We start from the raw sequence: 23,050 nt of genomic DNA, 5'->3' as shown, positions 1-23,050 counted from the left end.
GCACACAGGAATTTTATAAAAAAATTGAAATTAACTGAGGTTGAAGGTCCAGGCAAGATGTACAAGAAGCCAGGCATCCAAAATAAACCAAGAATATTTCAAAAGCTCTGCTAAAAGCTTTTAGCAGAGCTTTTCTTGTTTAACTCAAGAAACATCTTTAAAACTAGAAAACGTTTTAGGAGCATAGGAAAGCTACCCTTTACATCAACAGGACGTGCATTGAAGTTAACCACTTGTTCTAAAAGTAGAGCATTTTAGTGAACCAAAGACGACAGAGACATCTTTAAAATCTAAAGTCTAGAAATATGACTCTGCATGATGCCAGAAGTCTCTGAATCTCATATGTTCTCTGTAGAATGGCCATTCAACTTCGAACAAAAAAATTAAACTGTTAACTTGCATTTGAGATATTTTGATATACTTATTTGAATGTGTCGCTTTTTGTCATAATTAACCCCATTTTTGCTTCAACTTGCTTACAATTTTTGAGAGTTTCTGCAGATTAGATCATTAGGCAGTGAAACTTAGCTGAAGTCAGGAGCAGATTATATACGTTTTACTCTCCTAGGCTTGTTTTTATGATAAGATGTATAAACCACTAAACATCCCAGCACAGCCCAGAGGAAGCAAAGGTTGTAGCAGTTCATATACAAAAAAAGTGTAAGTTAGCAGATTTAGAGATACTTAGAGATAATTTAGAGGTACTGAAGAGGATACTTTGAGGCATGACAGACAGGAAAACATGCTGGTTCTTCACTCCTGTCAAATGTTCTGTCAAGAACCAAACGATCTGAGGTAGGTACTCTTTTCTATCTACGGTACTCACTTAACATGTGATTTGAGTCTGGGCTGACAAAGCATCAATGAAATGAGTGTTAACCTTTCAATGTCTGCACTGAACTTTCCAATCGAATGAATGAACTCAATGAGCATAATGAACCTTTGCATATTGTGAGGCATTGGATGAATGTTTTGTTCCTGACTTTGAACCCGTGTTTAAGTTCTGAATGTGTCAGCAGGCACGCCAGGCTTAAGTGGCAAATTAATCCAGGGGATGGCCAGGTTGTGCTCCCCCCCGAGGAGGTTCACATGCTGCTCCAAGGTCAGCTAATTTCTATCAGGATAAGACAACATAAATGAGGTGGTAAGGATTATGTGGTTTCTACCCCAAATAAGTCAATAATCTAAATATTATTTATAAATGAAGATAGGCTCTTAAGTTTCAAGAGAGTGACACAAAACTATGTTTTTAAGATAAATGCAGTTTTGTTTAAATAGCATTAATTTGAGACACAATTGCTGAAATGCAATTTTGTTTCTTGCTTTAATTCAAGGGTTTTATCATCCAGTTTGAATGAAGAGTATGTGAGAAATAATTATTTTTCTAATTATCTGCCCAGAGCCCATTTTAAAATGCAGCCTAATCTAATTTAATTGGATAATTGGGATAGAAGCTGTTTTAATGACCATATGTGGTCTACTTCCTGATTATGTATTGATCGATTAATTAGATAAAATGTCTGGGGCTACGTCCAAGTGTTACAGTGTATTCAGAGGCTCTGTAGTGCAAACACAAAACATTAAAGTAGGTCTCATTGCAAGTGCAACAGACCACCAAGCCAAAAATAACACAAGTACTAAAAAAGATTAGTGGAGCGGATAGAATGGATCAAAAGTTTAAAAGATAACCAAAGTGTTAGACGTATGTAAATTTATCTAAGGTTTCTAATTTTAAAAATGTAACCTGAATTTAATAATTATTAAAAGTCCTATTTTAATTCCTAATTTACAAAAGGTTTCTGTGAACAAATGTATTACCATAAATCACAAAAACTGAAAAGGTAAACAGTTGTAAGCATCTAACATGTGATGGAATCATTCAAAGGCATACGTAAAGAAAATCATCCTCCAGACATGCTTTTATGTACTGATTATTCACATTAAAACAACATGTAAAAACATATCAACTACAGTTATCAGGACAGTTGATTTTACTATTTCATAAACTCCCATAAATAAGAGTGCTGTAAATCAGACAGATGTGTTTTTCTTTTTGTTTTGTTTTTTTTAGTTGACATGTTTTTTTTTTGACTGCTCAAAAATCTTACATTAAAGATCCTGTGGGACTTCCAGATCCAGACAGACAAAATGGTAATGGCGAACCAACCGGACATTGTGGTGGATAAACAACAGAGGAAAGCAGTTGTGGTGCATGTGGCAATACCAAGTGATTACAAAATCAGGAAAAAGGAGCACGAGAAACTGGAGAAATACCAGGGCCTCAGAGAGGAACTGGAAAAGGCCTGTAAGGTGAAGACCACAGTGGTGCCTCTGGTCATCGGGGCCCTCGGAGCAGTCACCCCCAAACTGGAACAGTGGCTAAAACAGATCCCAGGAACAACATCAGACATCTCAGTCCAGAAAGCTCCCAGGCCTCTGGTAGAGGACCCGAGCTCAGAGGATGAGAGAGATCACCCGCAGAGGGGTGATCGATCACCCCTCTCTCAGAGAGGGGTGATGAGAGATAAATATATCTCTCTTTATGAGAGATATATTTATCTCTCATAAATAAATATATTTATAAATATATATATATATATATATATATATATATATATATATATATATATATATATGCAATCTTTTTGAGTAAAATTATAATCATTTGCACTAAAAACTAATTCTGGTTCCATAAAAAGGAAAGTGTTTTATTTTATGCTTTATGTGCCATATAGAGTCTGGCCAGAAGCAAGCAAAGCCCGCCAACAGGGAACAAATAGAAGGGATTTGATTTAAATCAAAGTGGTAAATTGTCTGGATACCCCACTGAGTGGTAAACAAATGCAGCCAAAAGTGTTGGCAATGGTCTGTTATACTTATTCACACACTGAACACCATTAGATCAGCCAAGTTAGAATATTTAAATAAGCATGTTCTAATCTCTCAGTGGTTTCTTTCAGATAATTTCAATTATCATTTCGTCCTGAAAAAAGGCACTTATCCACCTTTTGCCTGAGATCAACGATTCATACGCCTAAGTTTATTAGGATCAAGCTTAACCCATTTTGTCATCATTACAGTTGCTATTGATAAATTTGTGTGACAGGCAAATTTTAGACTTGAAAAAATTTTAACTTAGAAAGATAAAATTAAAATCTAAACCACAGAGCGCATAAAAACATAAATGAAGTTTTTGTCTGCATCACAGCATCTTGCCATCAATGCAGTGTTAATCTCTGTCCACAGGGCATCAACAGAACCATCAGAGATCACCCAGTTGTTGGTGTGAGTCGTCATTCCCAGCTTTAAAAAAGCGCTATTCGCTGGGTACACCAGTTCAGGGTCAAAATGTTAAACTGTAGTTTCAGCATAAAAAATACATTTATATTGACAGAGGCAAGTAAACGAAGCAATTCTAGCTCTCAATCACTTGTACAAAATTCGTCTCCTTGGAGCTCTCCCACCAAGACAGATTGTAGATTGAACATTTGGTTTTGACAGGCTGATAAAATGGGTTGTCTTCATGGCACCCTATCCAGCAAAGAGTCTGGGAAATGAGTGTAAACAGTGGGCAGACCTCCACCCCACCAGCACAACATGGTGCACCAATCTCACACAGTCTCACGGAAAGACATACCTGGTGGCTAAAAAATGGAACCAAAGCAAAAAAAAAATATATTACGGGCATGCATTGAAGGGAATGTTGTACTAAATAGAAATTCATAAAGATGCTTTGCTGTATGAATTTAAATGCAGACAAGGGTTATATTAATGTCTTACTGAGATAATAATTACTTTGTGAACTTACAAATACAGATGTAATGAAGAGAATAGGAGGCTAATGTGTACTTATAATTACATTTCACACTAGCTGCTTTTCAAAACAAGCAGGCTTCACTGGATTGTAAAAACATTAGAAGCAGTAATGCAGGAGGTAATGAAAATCTTCTCAGGGAGTAAAGAGCAAACGCAGAGGAGTAGAAATGAGCTACAAACAGATAATGACTCATTTGCCAGTTACAGGAGTCCTCTACGCTTTACATAGTAACGATCACAAATGAAGATTTACTGTGTATGGTGAAGATAATTGTCGAACATGAGAAGGAAGATGGTGCGCACAACTCCAATGTAAAAAGGGGGAGAGTAAATGGATGCCCAGTTCTAAAGAACTACGAAAAAATAGTGATAATGAGAACTCCAAAATATTAACTGGTTTTTATTAGGGTAAAAAATTTACCTTTCCTTATTGCACACTACGAGCAGAGTACATAGAGCTATCTTAAAATGTTGGTTGTCAAAGCAGAAACTAACCTTGAACTTACAACATTAGTAAAGATGTCCTGCAGGTGAGATTAGATTACTAGTCATCTTTTAATTTCATTGACTGTTTGTGAAATTGTCCAAAAGGCAATAAGCACGAGGTAGATGCTTATAAAATATTTACAACATTGTGTAAAATGTACCATTTCTAAAAAATAATAATCGTTTGGGTGCAAAAGTTAAAACTCTCAACAGCATGTAACTGTGTCATTTTCTGTTGCTAAAAATATTATAGTCGACTTTGAATCCTTGACATCTGCTTCCAGTTCTTATAATGTATCTCTGGTATACTCTCCCTCAGAAAAGTAGCTGAATCTTTTTTCTTACTATATACTCCAGACAAGTCAAAATATGTTCAGGATTTCTCCCAGTGTTTCTGAGTGCAGAGGTAGAAAGAAATAGAGGGAAAAGATATTGGTGGACAGAGATGGATTAACCGGCCAACATGCTAAACCCAGAATCTGTGCCCAATCGAGTCAACCAGCACGTTTAATTCCCTTGTTTAAAATCTGGTTGCATTCTTTTATTCACCAACATCTCTTGTAATTATACCTTAAGGTATGTAATTGCCTCTAATTTGTTTCTGAAATCCAAAAAGAGGAACTTTCAAACCTCCACCACCTTGGTCAAGAGATGAACATATGCAGTGCCTTCATGGAGAGCAAACATTGCAGTTGGGCCAAACAAATGTTGTGGTGAGATTCCATCCACTTAGCCGAGGTGCTGAAAATTCAAACCCACAAGTCAAGAGATCTATGGTATTGAATTCAGGTTGCAGAGACGCAACACACCGAGACCCGATGCCTCACCATCGCTGTATCTCAGGCTGTTAACAGACATCAGAGTCTCTGGGATCAGGAGTGGAAACACTCTGATGAGAACTTTATCTCAAATCCAAACATTCCCTAAGATTAAGTCAGATATTTAGAAATAAAAAAATTAGGCACATAAACTGTGAGTTCACATTTAAAGGAGACAAACCCTTTATCAGCCAGGAAACCTGAACTTTTACTCTCCAACTCCTTGGAGAGACCCTTTCAGTAGTTAATTTTAATTTTACTTGTACACAACTCTCTGTTGATGATTATTTTAGATGTGATTTTTATTAATAATTGATTCTATTAGTGACAGATGCAATATAATCATTCAGTTTAGAAGCAAAATAGAACTGTTAATATCTTGAATGTGAAAATAATTATATTCACAGAATATTCCTCTGATATCTTTTCTTCAATTTAGGCTCAGTGACAAAGAGAAGTTGCCCTTTAGAAGGAAAGGTTTTGTGAATAATTAAAATAATATATTTTGCTTGATTAGATTGACACGAATTTTTTAATCTAGTGCTACAAGCTTCAGTAGTGAGACTTTTATTCCCTATTACAATTCACCACATATGCCCCAAAGCTTTGAAACTACTGTATACCTACTGTTATTGGAGAAGCTGCTCCGCTCAATATTTAAAGACCCTTAAAATCTATGTTTTGCTACAACTTTCCAGCAATAATGTGATTCTATGAGTGATTATCTTAAACTTTATCCTGCTTTTTTCCCAAAACCTTTTTTCAAGAATTTCTTTTTTTCCGCTTTTGATTATTTTTCCACAATGTAATATGAGGGTATTATTACCATATGTTATATTCTATCTTGGTACTTGTCTTGATTTTTCATTGTTGCTAGTCTTTTTATCTTGTTATTAAATTGACATACTCTCGTTAGGAGACACCACTTAAGAATACCCCCCTCTCTAAAGGAGATAGGGATTAATTTAAACACAATGTGCATAAATAGACACTTCAAATGACAAAAATGCTAACATTAAAAGGCTGGATGACATTTTATTAAGTGATTTTACGCTTAATAAAAAAAAAAAAAGAAAAAGAAAGAAAAAACAGGGCTGTACACATGAACATCCATTTGCTTCTTGGTATCTTCAAGAGGAAAGTCTGTATATTTCATTTTACCTGATTTATGTTATGTTTCCCACCTTCTTAGCAGACAAAATGTAATTTTAATCATTCCCATTTTGATTCGCTTGACTTTTGGCATGACTTCTTTTGTAATGGTACCATCTTGTGGGGCTAACATGCAACTACAAAAGGGTGAAAAATATATGTTCCTGGAAACGAACAAGTTTAAACGAATGTATGCAGGTAAACATTCATTTACCTGCATAAGGTAAATGAATATCTTGTGCAGGAATAAGATGAAGAATAAGGAGGGGAATAAGATGGAAAATAAGGAGGGGTTTTTTTGAGGATGGAAACAAATATAGTGATCAGTAATAAATGTTGAATGTTATTAGACATTTCTTTGTAAATACTCCTGGCTTGCTGTGGTATTTCATTCACAGTTTGACATATAATTTTATTTGATTGAAGTTGCATTCTTTTTTTATAATGACCTACTTACATTGTTGCTTGTCCAGAATACTTTGTGGTTTGCTAATCTGTCAACTCAAGATTATCATTATGGTGCGTTGACACATGACTCCCCTTGTCATGTCCATCAAACCAGGTAAAAACCACAAACTGGACAGAGAGGGGATTTGTCAAGTCTTTGGTGGTTTAAATTTGTCCCATCACTGCTGGCCCAACAACAGCCCATCCCAAATTAGTTTGGAGTGTGAAAGTCCTGAAGATAGTGAAGGTACACATTATTACAACAGAAAGAGAGGGAGGAAAGAGACCCCACCACTCCACCATAAAAAGAAGCATAAAAAGCCACAACATGCTTCATTTTGTGTTGCAATCTCATGTGATAATTACTTTAATTTTAGAGGACTGGACCTCAATACAAATGATTTAGCACATTGTAATTTATCCATATTCTTCTTTACTTAATTGATATCTAACAGATAACATCCTGAAGCTTTCTTTGAAAAAAATGGATACCTGTGGACCAACATATTTTTAAACAAACTTATGTACCACTTCACTTGCTAAAGATTTTTTGTCACCATGAATTTGCAATGGGTGTCTGGCAAAGAAAGTGAAATACGAGGGTGAGATGTTCTAAGCAAGTTGTGTCCTCATAGAAAATAGATGTCCATTGTCAATACCCGCTTGTGCATGCAGGGTTGTGGAGGGTGGGGGCCAGTGCCTGTCTCCTGAGAGCAGCCCAATATATTTTACATAATTTAATATAAACATAGACAACTGACTGAGAGTGCAGGTGATTAACATAAACTGAAATAATGTAGAATTTAAATGTTTGCCTTTCCTATAATAAATGTACAACACATGACCAAACTGACAGCAACTGTGCTGAAAAGTGTTGTTTCCTGGAATAAAACACAAAAATGATGGGAAGGAAAAGAAAAAAAAGAGGAGGGGTAGAAGAAAAGGTGCTCTTAGAGAATGAGCAGAATTAAAATAATTCCCTAAAAGCGAGTGAACTATAGCCTTACGTACAAGTATAAATGTGTTTGTCTTTAATTCCTAGCCACTAGGGGGAAGTGTTGTGTAATAATTTGAGAACAAATCCAGCATGATTCAAATCAAATCCACAAGAAAGAATATTTGGAAGCTTTTACTGTTTGTACAGAAATCACTGGGAGCTTTTTAAGCTTTTAGCAGAGTCTAATTAAACAGAGCCAGCTTTGTCTGCAACTTGACCATTAAGAAGTTGTTGACAGTAACATGGTGTTAAAATCCTCCATAAACATCTTCACAATAAAACCAGACAAATATCCGACTTCTGATGGTCAAACACAATGCTGTTCTACAAAACACTGTATGAGAGCTGGATGGTAACACCTGAGTCCTACCAGTTCCTCTCAACATTAAGACATTCCAGAAGTCACTAGGAGACATCATTCTATGCATTGTTCACCTGCAAGATTCATTACAAGCTGAAAAATAAGGTGGCCTAAAGTAACAAGAACTAGGTCCAGTTCTGAAGATAAATTTAATAAAATAAAGTTCTTTCAGCATCTGTTAGGACAATGTTTAAACTGATATGTTTGAAAAAGTATTCTTCCCAGGCTTCCTTTACTAGTTTTAGTCACACACTGATTTGTCATTACACAATCTCGCATGCATCCAGATGTGATGTTTCAGTAGGTCAGTCTTGAGAAATGGCATAGAAACAAGTCACAAATAGACACAACAAAAAGACAATCTGGGATTGTAACAGTTACCGTAATTTAAAGTTGTCAGATCCTCCTAAAGTCTCTCTACACCAAATCCATCTTCTGCATTTAAGAAACCCAAAGTCTTTATTTTGGACTGCGAAGGAAGAATGATTTTTCCAGGAAAATGAGAAGATATTATTGGGCAGGAAATAGTACCATATTTAAGTTTAGGTCTGTTTTATTTATTCATTTCCTTTAGCTTCATTTCTTTACCTTATTGCCTATTCACTACTTAAGAGCAACTGTTGTTTGTGAATGCTCTTCCACAGTATTGGTTAGCGCAAAGTGTGTGTGCAATTCCTCATTTTGCTGATAGCTATTAAATTCCTCCACCAAAGTTTAAAATTATGTGTTACAACCTCCTCCTTTCGCAACTGTGTTCTCTACACTCCTACACCATGGTTGCAATCCATTTTCCAGAGCAGAGATAAAATATCAAAAACAAGGTTGAAAATAAATGTGTTTAATAGAACTGTTAATTTAGCTGCCTTTAATATTGCGATAACATTCCTACCAAAAAAGGAAGTTAGTTCGTAACTCTGCATTTATATTTCTAGTATTTCCTTGAGTCAATAGATCCTTTCATCAGCACCTTTTCTGAAAAAAAAAGTACCTCGTTTACTAATCAACAGAATAAAGCCGGTAACGATGGTTTGTAAATCTGAACTGTATGCCTGTGTCTATTCTATCTGGTTAATTTATAGGTTAAGGGTAATGTATTTACAAACTTAAGGAGTATAATTAAGATTCACACATGTACTTACACACAGAAGTGAAATAAAGACTGAAAAAGGGTCCAAGTTTGCTAACTCAATATCTGTAGTATCTCTACTCCACATGAGAAGACATCATGTTCCTCCAGTTTGGCAATAGTAACTTCCTCCACGTCCAGAGTGGCGGCCACTAAATTCTCCAAAGACACCCACCGTCCAGGCTTCAAACACAGATTCAACAGATTACCGATGATAGGCATCTGTTGAAAAACCAGAAACAGTTCTCGTAAACTCTGATGTCAACAATCAGCCCAGGTTAGAATGACATCACCCAAGTGTTCAACTGTCTAATTTGAACTTTATCCAACCTACCTTCTGTTTCATTGTTTCCACCTTATTTTTCAAAACTACAACTGAAGAGTTTGGAGGCAGGCCCGTCTCTAGCTGCTCGAAATACTGGTCAAACTTGCTAATCTGCGAGCTCAACTCCTCCATGTCCATTTCCTTCAGTTGGGTCTTTGGGGAAGTCAAAAAACACAAAAATACAACATAAGGTCTGCCTGCACATGACAAAGAATGTATTTTTTGGTTTATATGCTCAACACATTAAAGCATTTGACCTGCTGCCATTTATTGTGTAGATCGTCCCATTCCTCTAAAGAGTTCCAGAGAAGCAGGATCAGCCTGAATTTTGCTGCCGTCTCTTCCAGGACATCAAACCTGGTACTCTCCAGCTTTACCCATCAGAGCAGAAACAATTACTTACTTTGAAGTTTGGCTATTAGGGGTCACTGATAAATCTGCGCCAATTTCCTTTATTTTGGGACATTGGCCAATGTTAAAACCGATCTTATCCGCCAACATAATCTACGTTCCCAAAGGTCTAAAAGTCAGCCTCTGTTCCCTGTTGAGAGGGACTTGACTGACAGACCTACCCACTTGGTCACATCTGCATAAGTGCCATTAACAATCATGACCCTACTGTTGCAAACGTAGAATCTTTGTTGCTATATTAAGAGACTTTTCAGACTATAAAAAAAAAAAAGGAACAACGGTATTGTCAAAAATTGGAATCAGCAGGTCAGGCATTTTTTTTAAAGATCAGTGATCAGCTAAAAACTACAATTGGTGCACCCCTAATTGTGACTGTCAAAACTAAATGAAAAATTCACTGCAAAGATGCTGGACTGCATCTTACTTTGATTCAGTTCAGCATCATAGTAAGATCATGTTTATCACAGTATGTATCTGGAAAAAAAAGACAAAAAGTAGCACCTTGAATCTATTTTCATAGAAATTACAGGATGATGCCTGGGCTTCCAGCCTATTTACATCAGTCTGGATCTTCTCAAAGTAGGGACGCACTGTAGAGGGGCTTACTTTGATGTCCAAAAAGTCTGGATTCTGCACATAAAAGAACACACCTCTAAACAAAAAGCGGAACATCTTCATACTTAAGATAAGGTTGCTCAACAAGTTAGATTTTTACAATTTCACACTACTCCAGGAACAGATTTCTGAAAACTTTAAAACATTCTGGACATTTGAGTACAAAATATTGACCTCAAATTGCTTTAATAATAATCAGGTCTTAATATCTTTAGGTACCACTAAAAATGAAACAAAACAATGAATGATGAAACAGCTTTTTATTTACTGAGTTTTGATATTAATTTTATTGATTTTTTACTGCTTTCTGCTGCAAGAACAAAAATAAATCTGCTCTATTTCAAAATCTATAACTTCTGGACTTTTCATGATTTCCCCATATAGATGGGAGTATCCCACAATGAACACACGCTTTTTTAAAGCAGTTTCCAAACATATTTCTTTCTGTAAAAAACGTTTTGGTGGTTTGTTTGAAATTTTATCCAGTCCCAAGGTATTCATTTTTTTCATACCAGATCTATAAAATAAAAAACAGCACACGTCCTGTGTATAGGAACCATCTTTAAAGGGCAGATAATTGGAAACCACTGTACTGAGTCATTCATTTTTTGTGAGTTCTAAATGCATGTATAATGTAAATTGTTTCAGGGAGGCGTAATTGTATTATATTTGTTTTTTCAATTTACATCCCATTTGTAATATACAGGATTAAAACCGAAAAGAAATAGAGTATTTACATACATTTTACCTGCAACGTATGTGGCAATTTTCTGATTTCTTCTTGCATTTTACTTTCATCTGTGGCCAGGGAGCTGATAAATCTCTCCATGTTCGACTCCCTGTCTGCCACCCCGTCGTCAATTAAATAATACAACAAGCTGATGTTGGGTTGCAGTGTGGCGAAATCAACAAGGTCCTGAGATGGTACGGTAACAGAGTACGCTTTGAACAGATTGTACACCTTGGAAACATTGTCATGCTGCTCCTGTACGTCCAAGATCTAGTGAGATGGCGAAAAAGGACTATAAATAAAAGAGTAAGAAATAGATTTCTATTTATCAATTACAGCAAATATTTCTTTTGACATCACAGCTGTGATTTAATACAACAAAGGGGAAAATTGCTTCTCACTCCGTCCTCAAAGTCATCCAGGAATATGAGCTGCTCAGCCATCTCCACTGTTGTGGAAGGACAGGACTCCAGTGTAGTTTTGGCTTCACCAACTTTAGTCAGGAGGTCATCGACTTGTTTCCTAGCCAGCTTTATGAGCATTCCATGCGATTCCTGGAAAAGATGAGAAACAAGGACTTCTACAACACACCTTTGACTTGTCTAATAAAAATGTTAATTTGACCTTTGGTTGGACTGGAAAGTATTTCTCTAATTAAATGTCTTCCTGTGGCATCGAACATTGCTTACAAAAGAATGTCAGTCGGGTTTTATTTAAAAGAATAAAAAAAAAAAGAAAAAGGCCTCGTAGCTAATTTGTCAGAATATTATTGTGGTAAAAAAAAAAGCATTACTGAAGATCATTTCAGTACCTAATGTTTGCAATGGAAATTTGCGCATGGTAGGTAGTAAATACATGGGTTTTTTGACCACATGAAGCCAGTAGAAGTTGATTTGGAAAAGAAAATGCTAAAGGAATTGAAAAAAATACCAAAGTGTTTCAATGGATTACATTGCAGTTGGATAAAATGTCTCTATATTTATGATTCCATTAAAGTAGTTCTGACCTCCAGAGAAGAGAGAGTTGAAGCATTAAGCTGCTGTTTGAGCTGTGTTTGATCCACCAGCAGTAAGCCAAGATGCATCTTGTCTTGGATAGCTATGGCCTCCTTATATTTACCATGGTATAACTCCAAGGTTTTGGCAAAAAAGCTCAAATCTGTAAGACAAAGACAACAAGAAAAAAACTGCTACTTTGTATATGACTTACGAATACATACTCTACAGTACTATGACAAAGTACTTGGTGCACACTAAATTTGTTGGGCTTTTGGTTTTTCTTGCTACATGTAATGGGTTCAGATCATCCATTAAAAGTTACAGTAAAGCATGCAGATTAATGCATTGCTCTAATAACACCACTTCTTTCAGTAACGTGTAACTATTTACAAACCAGATTAAAAATTAACTATCAAGGTAACTCTGTGCTACCTTTTTCGCCATTTTCCTTTGTAAGAAAATGCATTTGTTATCTTCGTTTTTAGGTGTGAAAGTGAAAAAATGGAGTTAAATTCAAATAAAATGCAGTGACATGTCTGTACACAGAGAAACCACCTAATGTAGCTATTTAAATTATACTGCAGAGAAGAGTGGGTCACTATGCCTCCAAAAGCAATGTATAAAAAACGTTATGCCAGTTATTGCATGCAGGCAGTTGTTCACAGAGGGCCAGGTTAGTTTGGATAGCTTTCTTCCCTCAGTAAATGAAACCAACATTCAAAAATTTATTTTTCTATTTACTCAGGTTATCTTTGTCTGCTTTTTAAATTTGGTTGATGCTCATAAACATTCATGTGTCATAAAAAATGACAGCAAATACTGTTTCACAGCTGTTTATACAGTATATCTGAAAATTGATTATAGTGATTCTCGACTTCTGTGACCATATTTGGCCTTATACTCTTGGCTGCATTGTATTTTTTATTTTTTTTACAATATTATATAATATCTAAAACCAAATTTATTATAGATAGGAGACCATTTGTATTTTCATGTATTATTTCCTAATTAAAAATGACTGGTTTTGGATTTTTAATATATCAAAACATGTCTACACAAAAGTACTGCAAATAAAATATCATAATATCGAAGTGTGAGAAATTTTTCAGTCTTTTGGATTGAGTCATAGTGTAGTAGATTCCTACACTTGACATAGATTACCAAGAGCCCAAGGTCGAGAGTGTTATGTGCATCAAAATACTGTATAAAAAGAAATGAGTGAGAAAAATGGGAACTCTTTATTCCAATATTCAATAAGTTTGTAGCTGCATGTCATTCTTCAGTTATACAGTTTGTTTTTAAAATTTATGGGAAAGGATTAAAACAAAAACCAAAATCAGAACATTGCCAGCCTTATTTACTCAAATGACATATAACGTGTAGATCTTAATCTCACTGTGCATATTTTTACTCTGTGTTCTACATGAAAGATTCAAGCTTAAGGCTTTGATACCACATGGGTTTTTCTAAAATAATGTTTATTAAAACCCTGTTACTTTTCACCTCCTGCATAAAATACAAACACAAATAAAATAAAACAATTTTACAGATTGAGCTGTTCACTGCTGTTAAGTTTGTCAATATTTTACAAATTTTTATTTCTTACTATTCCAACAATTTATAGACTCAGTAAAACATGGGAGTGCAGATGTAATCTTTCCCAATTTTTCTTTTTACATTTAATGGAAACATCCAACGTGTTGTGTTGTTGAAAACGTGTTTCCTCAACAGAAAAACAGAAAGGGTAGCTAGAAAATCTAAGAATAATAATATAACCTTCTAATTTCTACAAGCTACATACAAAATGAATATGGGCTTATGGTGTTTACAGTGTAGATAAAAATCACGTGCAAAACAATGGACATAGAAATTTTACATAAATTTTAATAACACTGAAACATTATTAAAATTAAAATAAATAAATAAATTAACAAAAGAAGAAATCTTTAAAAATGTTCCTCTAAAATGTAATCTAAAAACTGTTCATTGACTGTAATTATTTTGTCAATTACCTGGTTCTGTTTGTCCCATTGCAACAAGTTCCAGATGTTTATTCTTCTCAGAGAAATCCAGAAAATGCTCAAATGTGCGTGAATAGACTTTGGCTGAACCAAAGGCTAAATGGAGTGAATCCTGAAGGGAAGGTAAAAAACAAGCATTAAAAATTTGGATGTAACTACACAGAGTTTAAGTCTGAACAAAAAAACTCTAATAAAAGAAATTGTGTAAAGACCTACCATGATCTTTTTAATGATACCTTGAAGGTGGATATCTTCCTCCAAGACAGTGTTCAAAGAAGGACCACCCTCCAGATCCTCCTTTAAGTGCCAAAAATAAACATACATGAGGGAAAGGAAGCATTGGACACATCAATGGTTTTATCAGACAAGGAATAAGGCTATTGGCATCAAATTCACACCAGATCTCAATAACAACCCCAGTAATCCACACATGCAAAGATATGAAGCCAAGTAAGTCCATAATCAAATTATGTATAGTAAACTAGGATGAAAGAATAAGTAGTGGACACACATCTTGAATTGTATACTTTGCACGAAGCATTTAAAGTAATGAAGGCTTCAAGACATCCTGTATAGAAAAATTAGCCACATGCATTGATGTCGGGTTTCTGTTCTTTCACACAGATGGCATCAATTCTTAAAGACTCTCAGAGAATATTCTAAACATTATGATCTTTAGGTCCTTTCAAAATATTTCAATTGGAGTCAAACTGGGTGTTTTCAAGTTTCACCATTCCAACAGCTTCATTTTCTTTTTTTGTAAGAGCTTACTGACTGGGATTTGTATCTTATAGAAATATTTACTATCCCTTTTAAGTTATTAGATGCTGGTATCATGTCCTAAAAAACAGCTCCACAGCAAGAAGTTTTCTCTTCCAAATTTTACTGCAGACAAGGTGTTCAGGGCCTGATAAGTGCCAGTCCTCCTCCAAACATGATGTAAGCAATGGAATTGGAAAACGTACATTTTGGTGCGATCAGAAAATACGAATGCAAAAACTTTCTAAATACTGTCAGATCATGACTATTTTGTAAGATTTCTATGCCCCTCTTAATCTTCATGTTCAATAATTATTCTGTAATTCCACTTTTTTTTTACAAAGAAGTTATGGACTACTTTGTTTCAGTTTTTAAGCATCTGTGGATTAACTGTATTCTTACAGAAATATGACATGCATTTTATGTTAATATTAGAAATATATTAACTGAAAACAACATTATCATGTACAATTATTATATTCAACGTAAATACAATTAACTTTACATTTAACATAATAAAAGCTTCAAAGAAATGTTTGAAACATTTATAGGGGAAAACTTACTCTGAATATCTAGTCAGAGATATATGATTAGGTTCATGAATATTTTTACCATCACCTGTTCAAAATCTATCAGTGAAACCACTTCAGTGTCTCCTGTGAGGGACATCAAAGACATTCCTGTATTCTTGAACTCCCTGATTAGGTCTCTGATGGTTTCCTGTATAAATTATACTTTAAATATATTACATATGTATATTTGAAATGTGAAATATTACTTGTTGCAGAACATGATAAACAGACCTGGAAGTCTTCCTCAGAGGGCTTGAACGTCAAAACATTTAACTCCAGCAGTAGCTCAGATGTTAATAAAGGAAAGTCAGGAAGAACCTTTGACACACAAACAGACAAAAACATAAACTCAATACCTTGTAACAATGTTCAGTATAATCTGAAGTAGATAACAGCTGACTTTGCTGAAATAAGTTATGAAAAACTGTCCTACCTTCTTTTCAGAATCCTCTTCAGAAGGAGCCTCAGGCTGGTCACTTGGGGTGGGAGGAGTGATTTGGCAGGGATTATGACCTACCTGTTCCTGGAATACAGTCAGGATGATATCCACTGCATTTAGCACCAAGGAGTGCACTGTGCTAAACATCAAATGGTCAACATGACGAATGAAGCTGGGAGGGTTAGAGACACGGAACACCTGAATTAGATTTGCCACAATGAATAAGTCAGTGGTGTTGCAGTGGTGAAATTAGGCTATCATTACTGCTATTTCTGATTGTGGTATTTGAGATAACATGTACTTTTTTACTTTTGAATAACTCCACAACTTTTGTTTAAAAAGTAAATTTAATGTATTTAATACAAGAAATATGAATTCAGATCATGTGGCCTGCTCTAAAAGAAACAAAATGCATCATAAAGGACAAAATTCCAAAAACATAATCATTAGTAAATTGATGTTTGTGACTCTTTTGAGGATAGAGAGAATAATGAGGGTTGTTTCCTAAAGAACACTTAAATAATGGTACTCACATTAACTGAATACTACCACATAATTGTCTACAGTCAGAGAAGTTCCCAAAGGTTTTGAGGATAATTAAACTGCCATTAGAAAACAAAAATAATCACATCTTTCGAGAAGAAATGTTGGCAGATTTTGAAAGTTTATTTGATCTGACTTCTTGCTTCATATGCATGAAGCAGTATCAACTAAGATGTAAAACAATACGCAAAAATATATTGAATCCTATTACAAGTTTTAGGTTGTGGAAAGGCTAATGCGACAGTAGAAAATATCACATAAACGAAACAACAGCAAGAGATTTATTTGTTATTTAATATTTTTAAAAACGCAGTAAAAACAAAATTTGTTTCTCTTGACTAGAGTTTATGTCATTCATTCAATGAATAACATACAATCTGGACAAGAGAAACAAATTTTGTGCTTGCTACATTTAGTTTGTCGCAGACCAAACTTACAGTCAGAAAAAATTTGTATTTTCTGACAAGTATCTGATGTTGTTTGTGTTTGATGCCCTTATTTCTAGGTGTATGTGCTATTTGTGTATTAGAAACTATTAATACTCTATCCTGCTATACAAGGTATAACCATCAGCTGGAAAAAGCAGTGATGGTCGTCATTTCATGCAGGCCAACTCTAAACTGTGGAAGCTCAACCCATTCTATGCATCCTCACTCTGTCAGCTCATGTAGATGATCTGCATGAGCATCCAAATGTCAATTTAGATGCTCAGTTGATCATGAAAGTCTTTTGCCATAACAACATGTCTGCTATCTTCTGAATGTGATCTAATGTTATCGCAATCTCAATTAAAAACATTGAAAAAACTTGCATAAAGTAAAAGTAAACTCACTCTTGCTGAAGCAGACGAGAACATGAATATGCAACGTAGTCATTCTGAACTTTCGTGAGCTTATCCTATTTTTAAGTGGTTTCATAATCAATGTTTTTCCTTTTTAAAGAGTGAAGCTGAATAAATGCATATTTACACAGTTTGAGCAATAAAAATAAATAATAATCTGATAATCTGATTGTTAGCATTGAAAAAATAAATTCAGAAAAAATAATTAAAAGCTGTTTATTTTAATTGAGTGTTAGATTTAAATTACTTGCTAACCACTAGATTCTGCTTTTTAGTACATTTTGCAGAGCATGTTAACTTTGTGAAAGCGAAGTTGGACACAAATGATGAAATTAACAACATAAATGAAGAGAAGAAATTTACTAACCAAGTCATCCGCTTATAAAAAGTCGCATTTAAAACTTCACTGTTATAACTCCTCGCAGACATAGTTTTATGCTCCACTAGGTATGTACGTCCATCACAAATTGTCACCTTCTTAACAGCTTCTCGAAAGTGCAGAAGGTTACTCTGTATCTGACAAAACAAACACAGGCAAAAGGTGTCAGAACACGCCAACAAAGACAAAACTTTAAATGTGTACAATAATTACTTGTGACGTATTTGTTCATGAATGTACTACTGCACCTCATGTTGTTGTTGGACCTGAGACTCATAGAACTTCTTCAGTGTGTATGTTTGGTTTGCTATGACCCGATACGGCCCTGTCTCGGTGAGATGGCATGAGAGTGCCCTGATTTTCAACAATGCTGCTCTCAGATTCTAGAGAACATATACATATTGTTAGTAACAATTCATTATGAAAATTACACACATAATTCTTTTTTATATCCCATTTTAATAACTCAAAATATTATTAAAAAGTTTAATTGTTAGCTTAACACATTATCTACATTAATGACACATTATTGAATGGTCTTTACTGCACACTTCTGACAAGGCTGTGCAATGACATTTTATGGCATAGAATAGCATCCTTGTTGGCAGTGTCAATGACTAGATAACTGTCAAGTCAGCGGTCACTCCCATGAATATGCAAGGCATAACACAACATTCCTGTTTTAAAAATCCTTTTGTGAAAGATTCATATTTTTAGAGAAACTGAATTAAAGATTTTCATTAGCTGTGCACAATATTGTCTTTTTTTTTAAAAAATCCCAGTGTGTGCAATGAATCTACTCAATTTATGAGTTTCGCTTTTTAAACTTAGCCGAGTATATTAGCTTTTTCACAATGTTCTATGTTACTGAGATGTACATGTGATTGTAAGGATTTCTGTAAGTTATGGTTGTCCACTCTATGCACAAAACATACCGAGTCCAGTATAAACAGGTCGATGTGGAGAACCGCCTTAGCAAAGTCACGCTTCCTCTTACACACCTCGCTGCGCCACAGAGTAAAGGCTTTACAAAGTCTTTGGGAAGTCAAGGCTGCAGCGGATTCGGGGTCTAACTCATAATAATCACTTTCTGTCAATTTTGCAAATGGTTTCTCGTCGGTCATTGATAAAGCTTGATAACTGTATGACCTTGCTTTTCCTGAGGGCGTGGCTGACTGGGCTCTCTTTTCTGTAAAAAGCATCCGATTGAAGTCCCTTATAAGTTGTAAGCTGGTCGTTCTTGTCTCCTTTTCCTGTTTTATATGTTTTGTGATCTTTTCCTGTTTCTAGAAAAAGAAGAGGCAGTTATGTGAAAAAAAAACCCTACTACAAATAAAATATTTGTTTATTTGTTTAAGGAGGTTCATAGACAACTTACAGCTTGCTCAAATGATGTTCTAAACATTGAATCTAAAGTGTTTATTTCAGTCATTTTTATGAGTTTTTTTTAGCTTTATGGTTTGATCTTAGCTTGTCAAAATCTCACCTTAACTGGAGATTTTAGAGGAGTAGGCTGTTGTGGCTCAGGGACCTTCTGTGTGCATTCTGGTTCCTTTTTTCCCTTAGTTGCAGGTGACTGGGTGTGCCAGCCTAGAAATATCATTTGCTCACGAGCCTTCAAGTGGTTCACACTGGGTTGTCTTAGCAATACAGGTCTCTTCAATACAGCCTAGATTAAAATGAGGAAAATGTCTAAAAATGTGCTGAGATTGTAAAATTTTAACAAAGCTTTACAGTTATTATTTTACAGTCATTTACGATCTACTCTAAGTGGCTTTTACTGAGCATAAAATTGGAGTGTTTATTTGGTATGATCAGCCTGTAAACATTAGTCTCTCTCGTCTCTGGCGGGATGTTGTTAGGCAGAAAAGCACTCAAGCAATATAATAAAGGTAATACTCCAGTTACCTTAAAATCCTTCGATATTGTTGTTGTTTTAATGTAACATCTATCTACATTACATTCAAACATTGCATTTATTCTCTTTCAAATGATTAAGAATCACACAAAAGTCCTGGCATTCCAGTAACTGAAACAAGTTGACTAATCTGGTGCACAACTGCCAGCAAAACAGACTCAATATTCAACAGCAATGTCGGCCAACTTGGGAAAAAGTAATAAAAACATTTACATTTTTCTATATCTAATTTCTATAGTAACTCAAGAAAGCTTTTCTGAGCTTAGCCTTTCCTTTGTTCATTTCTTGCCTTTACATGGAATATATAACTCAAAGAATATTTTCTTCCTGCTTGTTTGTCCTTACTTCACTTCAACTCTTAAATAGAAAAACAGAAACACAACAGTTTCAGAACTAAAGCTTGCATATCCTAACCATGCTACAATAGAACTAAAGGAATTCACCTCCTACATGCATTAAAAACAACAACAAAGGAACAAGTTAACAAATGGATAATGGAGAGCACTATGGGTGCCATTGGCCACTATTGGATAATAAACTCACCATTGCTCGGTGATAACTGATTTGAGTATCGTTGAATTTCAGTTGTAGCAGGCATTCTTAATAAATTTTGAACTGGGAACTCGGAACATTATTTACTTTGACTTCAAAGTAAAAAAAGGGTGAAACAAATTGCCAAAGGTGAAGTTCAAAAAGCAATAAGTTCCTTTACTCAGAGCAAATGTAATATGTGTCTCAATAACTAAAAAAGGTTAAAAGAATTACAGAGATATTTTTAGTTTTAAATTTAACTTAAACATTATAATCCCGTGCGATGAAGCTGTTAATCGGGATGTAAAATTGGGTAATTTTTCTTTTTTCCTTTTATGGAAGGATTGGTTGTGTTGTGTGATTTTGTCAACATAACATCCAAACGTCCTGGATGCCAATATATCAGCTTACCATAGTATGAGTACAACTAATGCAGTTTTATACCTGTTCTGGGCGAATTCCAGATCCCTCGGCCCTTAAGTGCCCACAAAGTGTAGACCACACCTCCCTCTGTGATTCATGGCATATTTTTATGAGCATAATGATTAGATACACTTTCTTTAGGCCTCACCTGTGGGTCTACTTTATATGCAGGTCCTGGTGGTACAGTGGTGCACTCCACTCGATTGAGTTTGCATTCTAAAGCAAAAAGAAGGTTTACTACCATTATGAAACGGGCTAACTACAGAAGCATTTAACTGTCAGAGCTAGGAAATAAATTTAGCACTATCTTGTTAGAACAAAATGCTAAGCTTGTTTTAACAAAATAAATTTTAAATCCCATTAACACTAGAACTATTGAGCTTCTTATTTTCTGATTAAAAGTACCTAGAACAGCTTCTTTCTCACAGAGCGTCTGTTTCGAAGCCTGTGTTAACAACGTTTGTAGACCCAATGACAATCGTAAATCCATCATTGAAGGAGCACCCAAGCACAGAGGTGGCCTTCCGGATGAACTTATCTAACTGCTTCCAGCGTAGTATGTTTACGGTTGCTGCTCAAACATTAGAAGATTTCTAATGCCATCCTAGTCAAAAAGGTCTTCAGTAGCATCCCCAGCACTCCCAAAGTCTTCAGCCTCCTAAGCATGAGGAACGCTGACCGTTGATATAAACTAGCCAGCATATCTAGGTGGGCCCCATATGGGATAAATGAGAGCAACAATATGGGTCCCAGAAGGTTTTGTTCACGGTTTCCATGGTGGCCCTACATATTTGCCCTGATATGGGGCAACCAAGGGAGGCTGGCTGTGAAAGAGCTGTGACAAAGGTCTAGTTCATTATTCAGATGAACACCCAGGTACTTAAGAGTCCACTATTTATATCTGAGTTCCCTGGAGATGCTAACTGACGTCAGTGCAAATCTCTACAGGTTAAGTAGTTCAAACAGAGGTGGGTAGCATACCCAAACATTGTGCGTGAGAGTAGCACTAATTCAAGATATTTTTTTACCTTGAGTAAAAATAATAAATAGCCCTCCAAGAAATTACTCAAGTAAGATTAAAAAACTATTTTATGAAAAGCTACTTAAGTAACTGACCATATCTAATTTAATACCTTGCAATCAGACAGACACAAAAAGCATTCATTTATGTGCCAGTTCTGGTATTTTAAAGACTAAAATAAAAGCGAATTCAAATTACATAATTACAAATTCAGGCGGATCAAATATTTTTTCAATATACCTGGTCTCTCTCTCTCTCTCTCTATATATATATATATATATAAACAGTATATGTAAACGACTTGATTGAAAATAGCATTACATTAGAACAAGACTTGTGTACAAACAAGAAGTCTCATTTTGACATAATCTATGGGTCTGTGCCTGGTGCCTTTTTGGTTAAAATATGTGTCCTTCATTCAGTGAAACTACAGTGGGAGTATACAGGAATTTTACTCACTGAACGATATGATACTAAAAAGTACGGCGTAGTCAAACTACTCCTAAAAGTACTCTCCCCATCCCACCAAGAAAGTTACTCAAGTAAATGTAACTAGTTTCTACGACTAGTTTTATATGTCGTGATAACGAGAAAACAATAGTTCCTCTGACAGTTCACTTCTTGTAAGGTCATAAAGGTATATCCCATCTGACTCACATTTTCTCACTCTGTTAGAGCATATAAATCTTGTTAAAAACAAAACTTTCTCGTTATAACATTGTAATACGAGAAAGTTTTATATCTCGTAATGACACAGTGCTGCTCCTGAATATTCCCCAGCGTTAGCAGTTAAATGCTTCCGTAGCTAACAACCCAAGTCAAAATGTCTTTATTTTCTTTGAGTTTAATTCCTCTTTAACTACACCCACCTTCACCTCGGAGTGGCCTGTCCTTAATTTTCTTTGAAATATCTCGGGAAGAGGACGACGACGATGCAGAAGCCATCATCTCTGGTAACCGCGGCCGTTGAAACAGAGACAGAAACACCGGTACAAAACAGCCCGTGGATAAAAGAAACAAGCTGCGGCGTAACGTAAAGTATTATAGGAGCCAACCGAGTTTTTAAGTGTCGTTAATGTGAAACCTGGTTTCGATAGTGTTCTTAAAAATGTTTTTTTTTTAAAAAACAAAACACTTCGCGTACTTTAGCGTCGTTTTCCAATGACTTATCCAAAGAGTCCTCTACTTTATGAACAAATCTCTTTGCGTCTTTGTTTTATGGTTACAAACATGAAACTAACGCTTAGTTACCTGGCAACGGAATTCTTAACCTTAGAGATTTTATCCTAAAGCACGTGGCTCCCCCTGCAGTTTGAGTCGA

The 23,050-nt window shown here is 35.3% G+C and overlaps 1 protein-coding gene across 3 annotated transcripts; it reads right to left on the bottom strand.

Annotated features, from left to right (window-relative positions):
• Positions 1-8,899: 8,899 nt before the first annotated feature.
• Positions 8,900-22,991, bottom strand: LOC114145097 (dynein heavy chain 6, axonemal-like). Of its 3 annotated transcripts, XM_028018483.1 has the most exons (18): positions 22,599-22,991; positions 20,857-20,924; positions 19,323-19,505; positions 18,772-19,122; positions 18,085-18,219; positions 17,825-17,973; positions 16,068-16,245; positions 15,866-15,952; positions 15,681-15,782; positions 14,520-14,600; positions 14,295-14,415; positions 12,291-12,442; positions 11,686-11,838; positions 11,303-11,554; positions 10,441-10,569; positions 9,786-9,899; positions 9,538-9,681; positions 8,900-9,425 (listed from the first exon to the last, which is right to left on the bottom strand). In XM_028018483.1, the coding sequence occupies exons 1-18, from the start codon at positions 22,675-22,677 to the stop codon at positions 9,258-9,260; spliced, it is 2,646 nt and encodes an 881-aa protein (XP_027874284.1). In that variant the 5' UTR covers positions 22,678-22,991; the 3' UTR covers positions 8,900-9,257. The 3 variants fall into 3 exon arrangements, with proteins under 3 accessions (XP_027874284.1, XP_027874285.1, XP_027874286.1); XM_028018484.1 differs by lacking the exons at positions 18,772-19,122; positions 19,323-19,505; XM_028018485.1 differs by lacking the exons at positions 18,085-18,219; positions 18,772-19,122; positions 19,323-19,505.
• Positions 22,992-23,050: the final 59 nt, after the last annotated feature.

The sequence above is a fragment of the Xiphophorus couchianus genome, chromosome 5 (genome assembly GCF_001444195.1).
Source record: "Xiphophorus couchianus chromosome 5, X_couchianus-1.0, whole genome shotgun sequence".
Lineage (NCBI taxonomy): Eukaryota > Metazoa > Chordata > Actinopteri > Cyprinodontiformes > Poeciliidae > Xiphophorus > Xiphophorus couchianus.
This window is presented reverse-complemented; position numbering and strand designations above follow the sequence as displayed.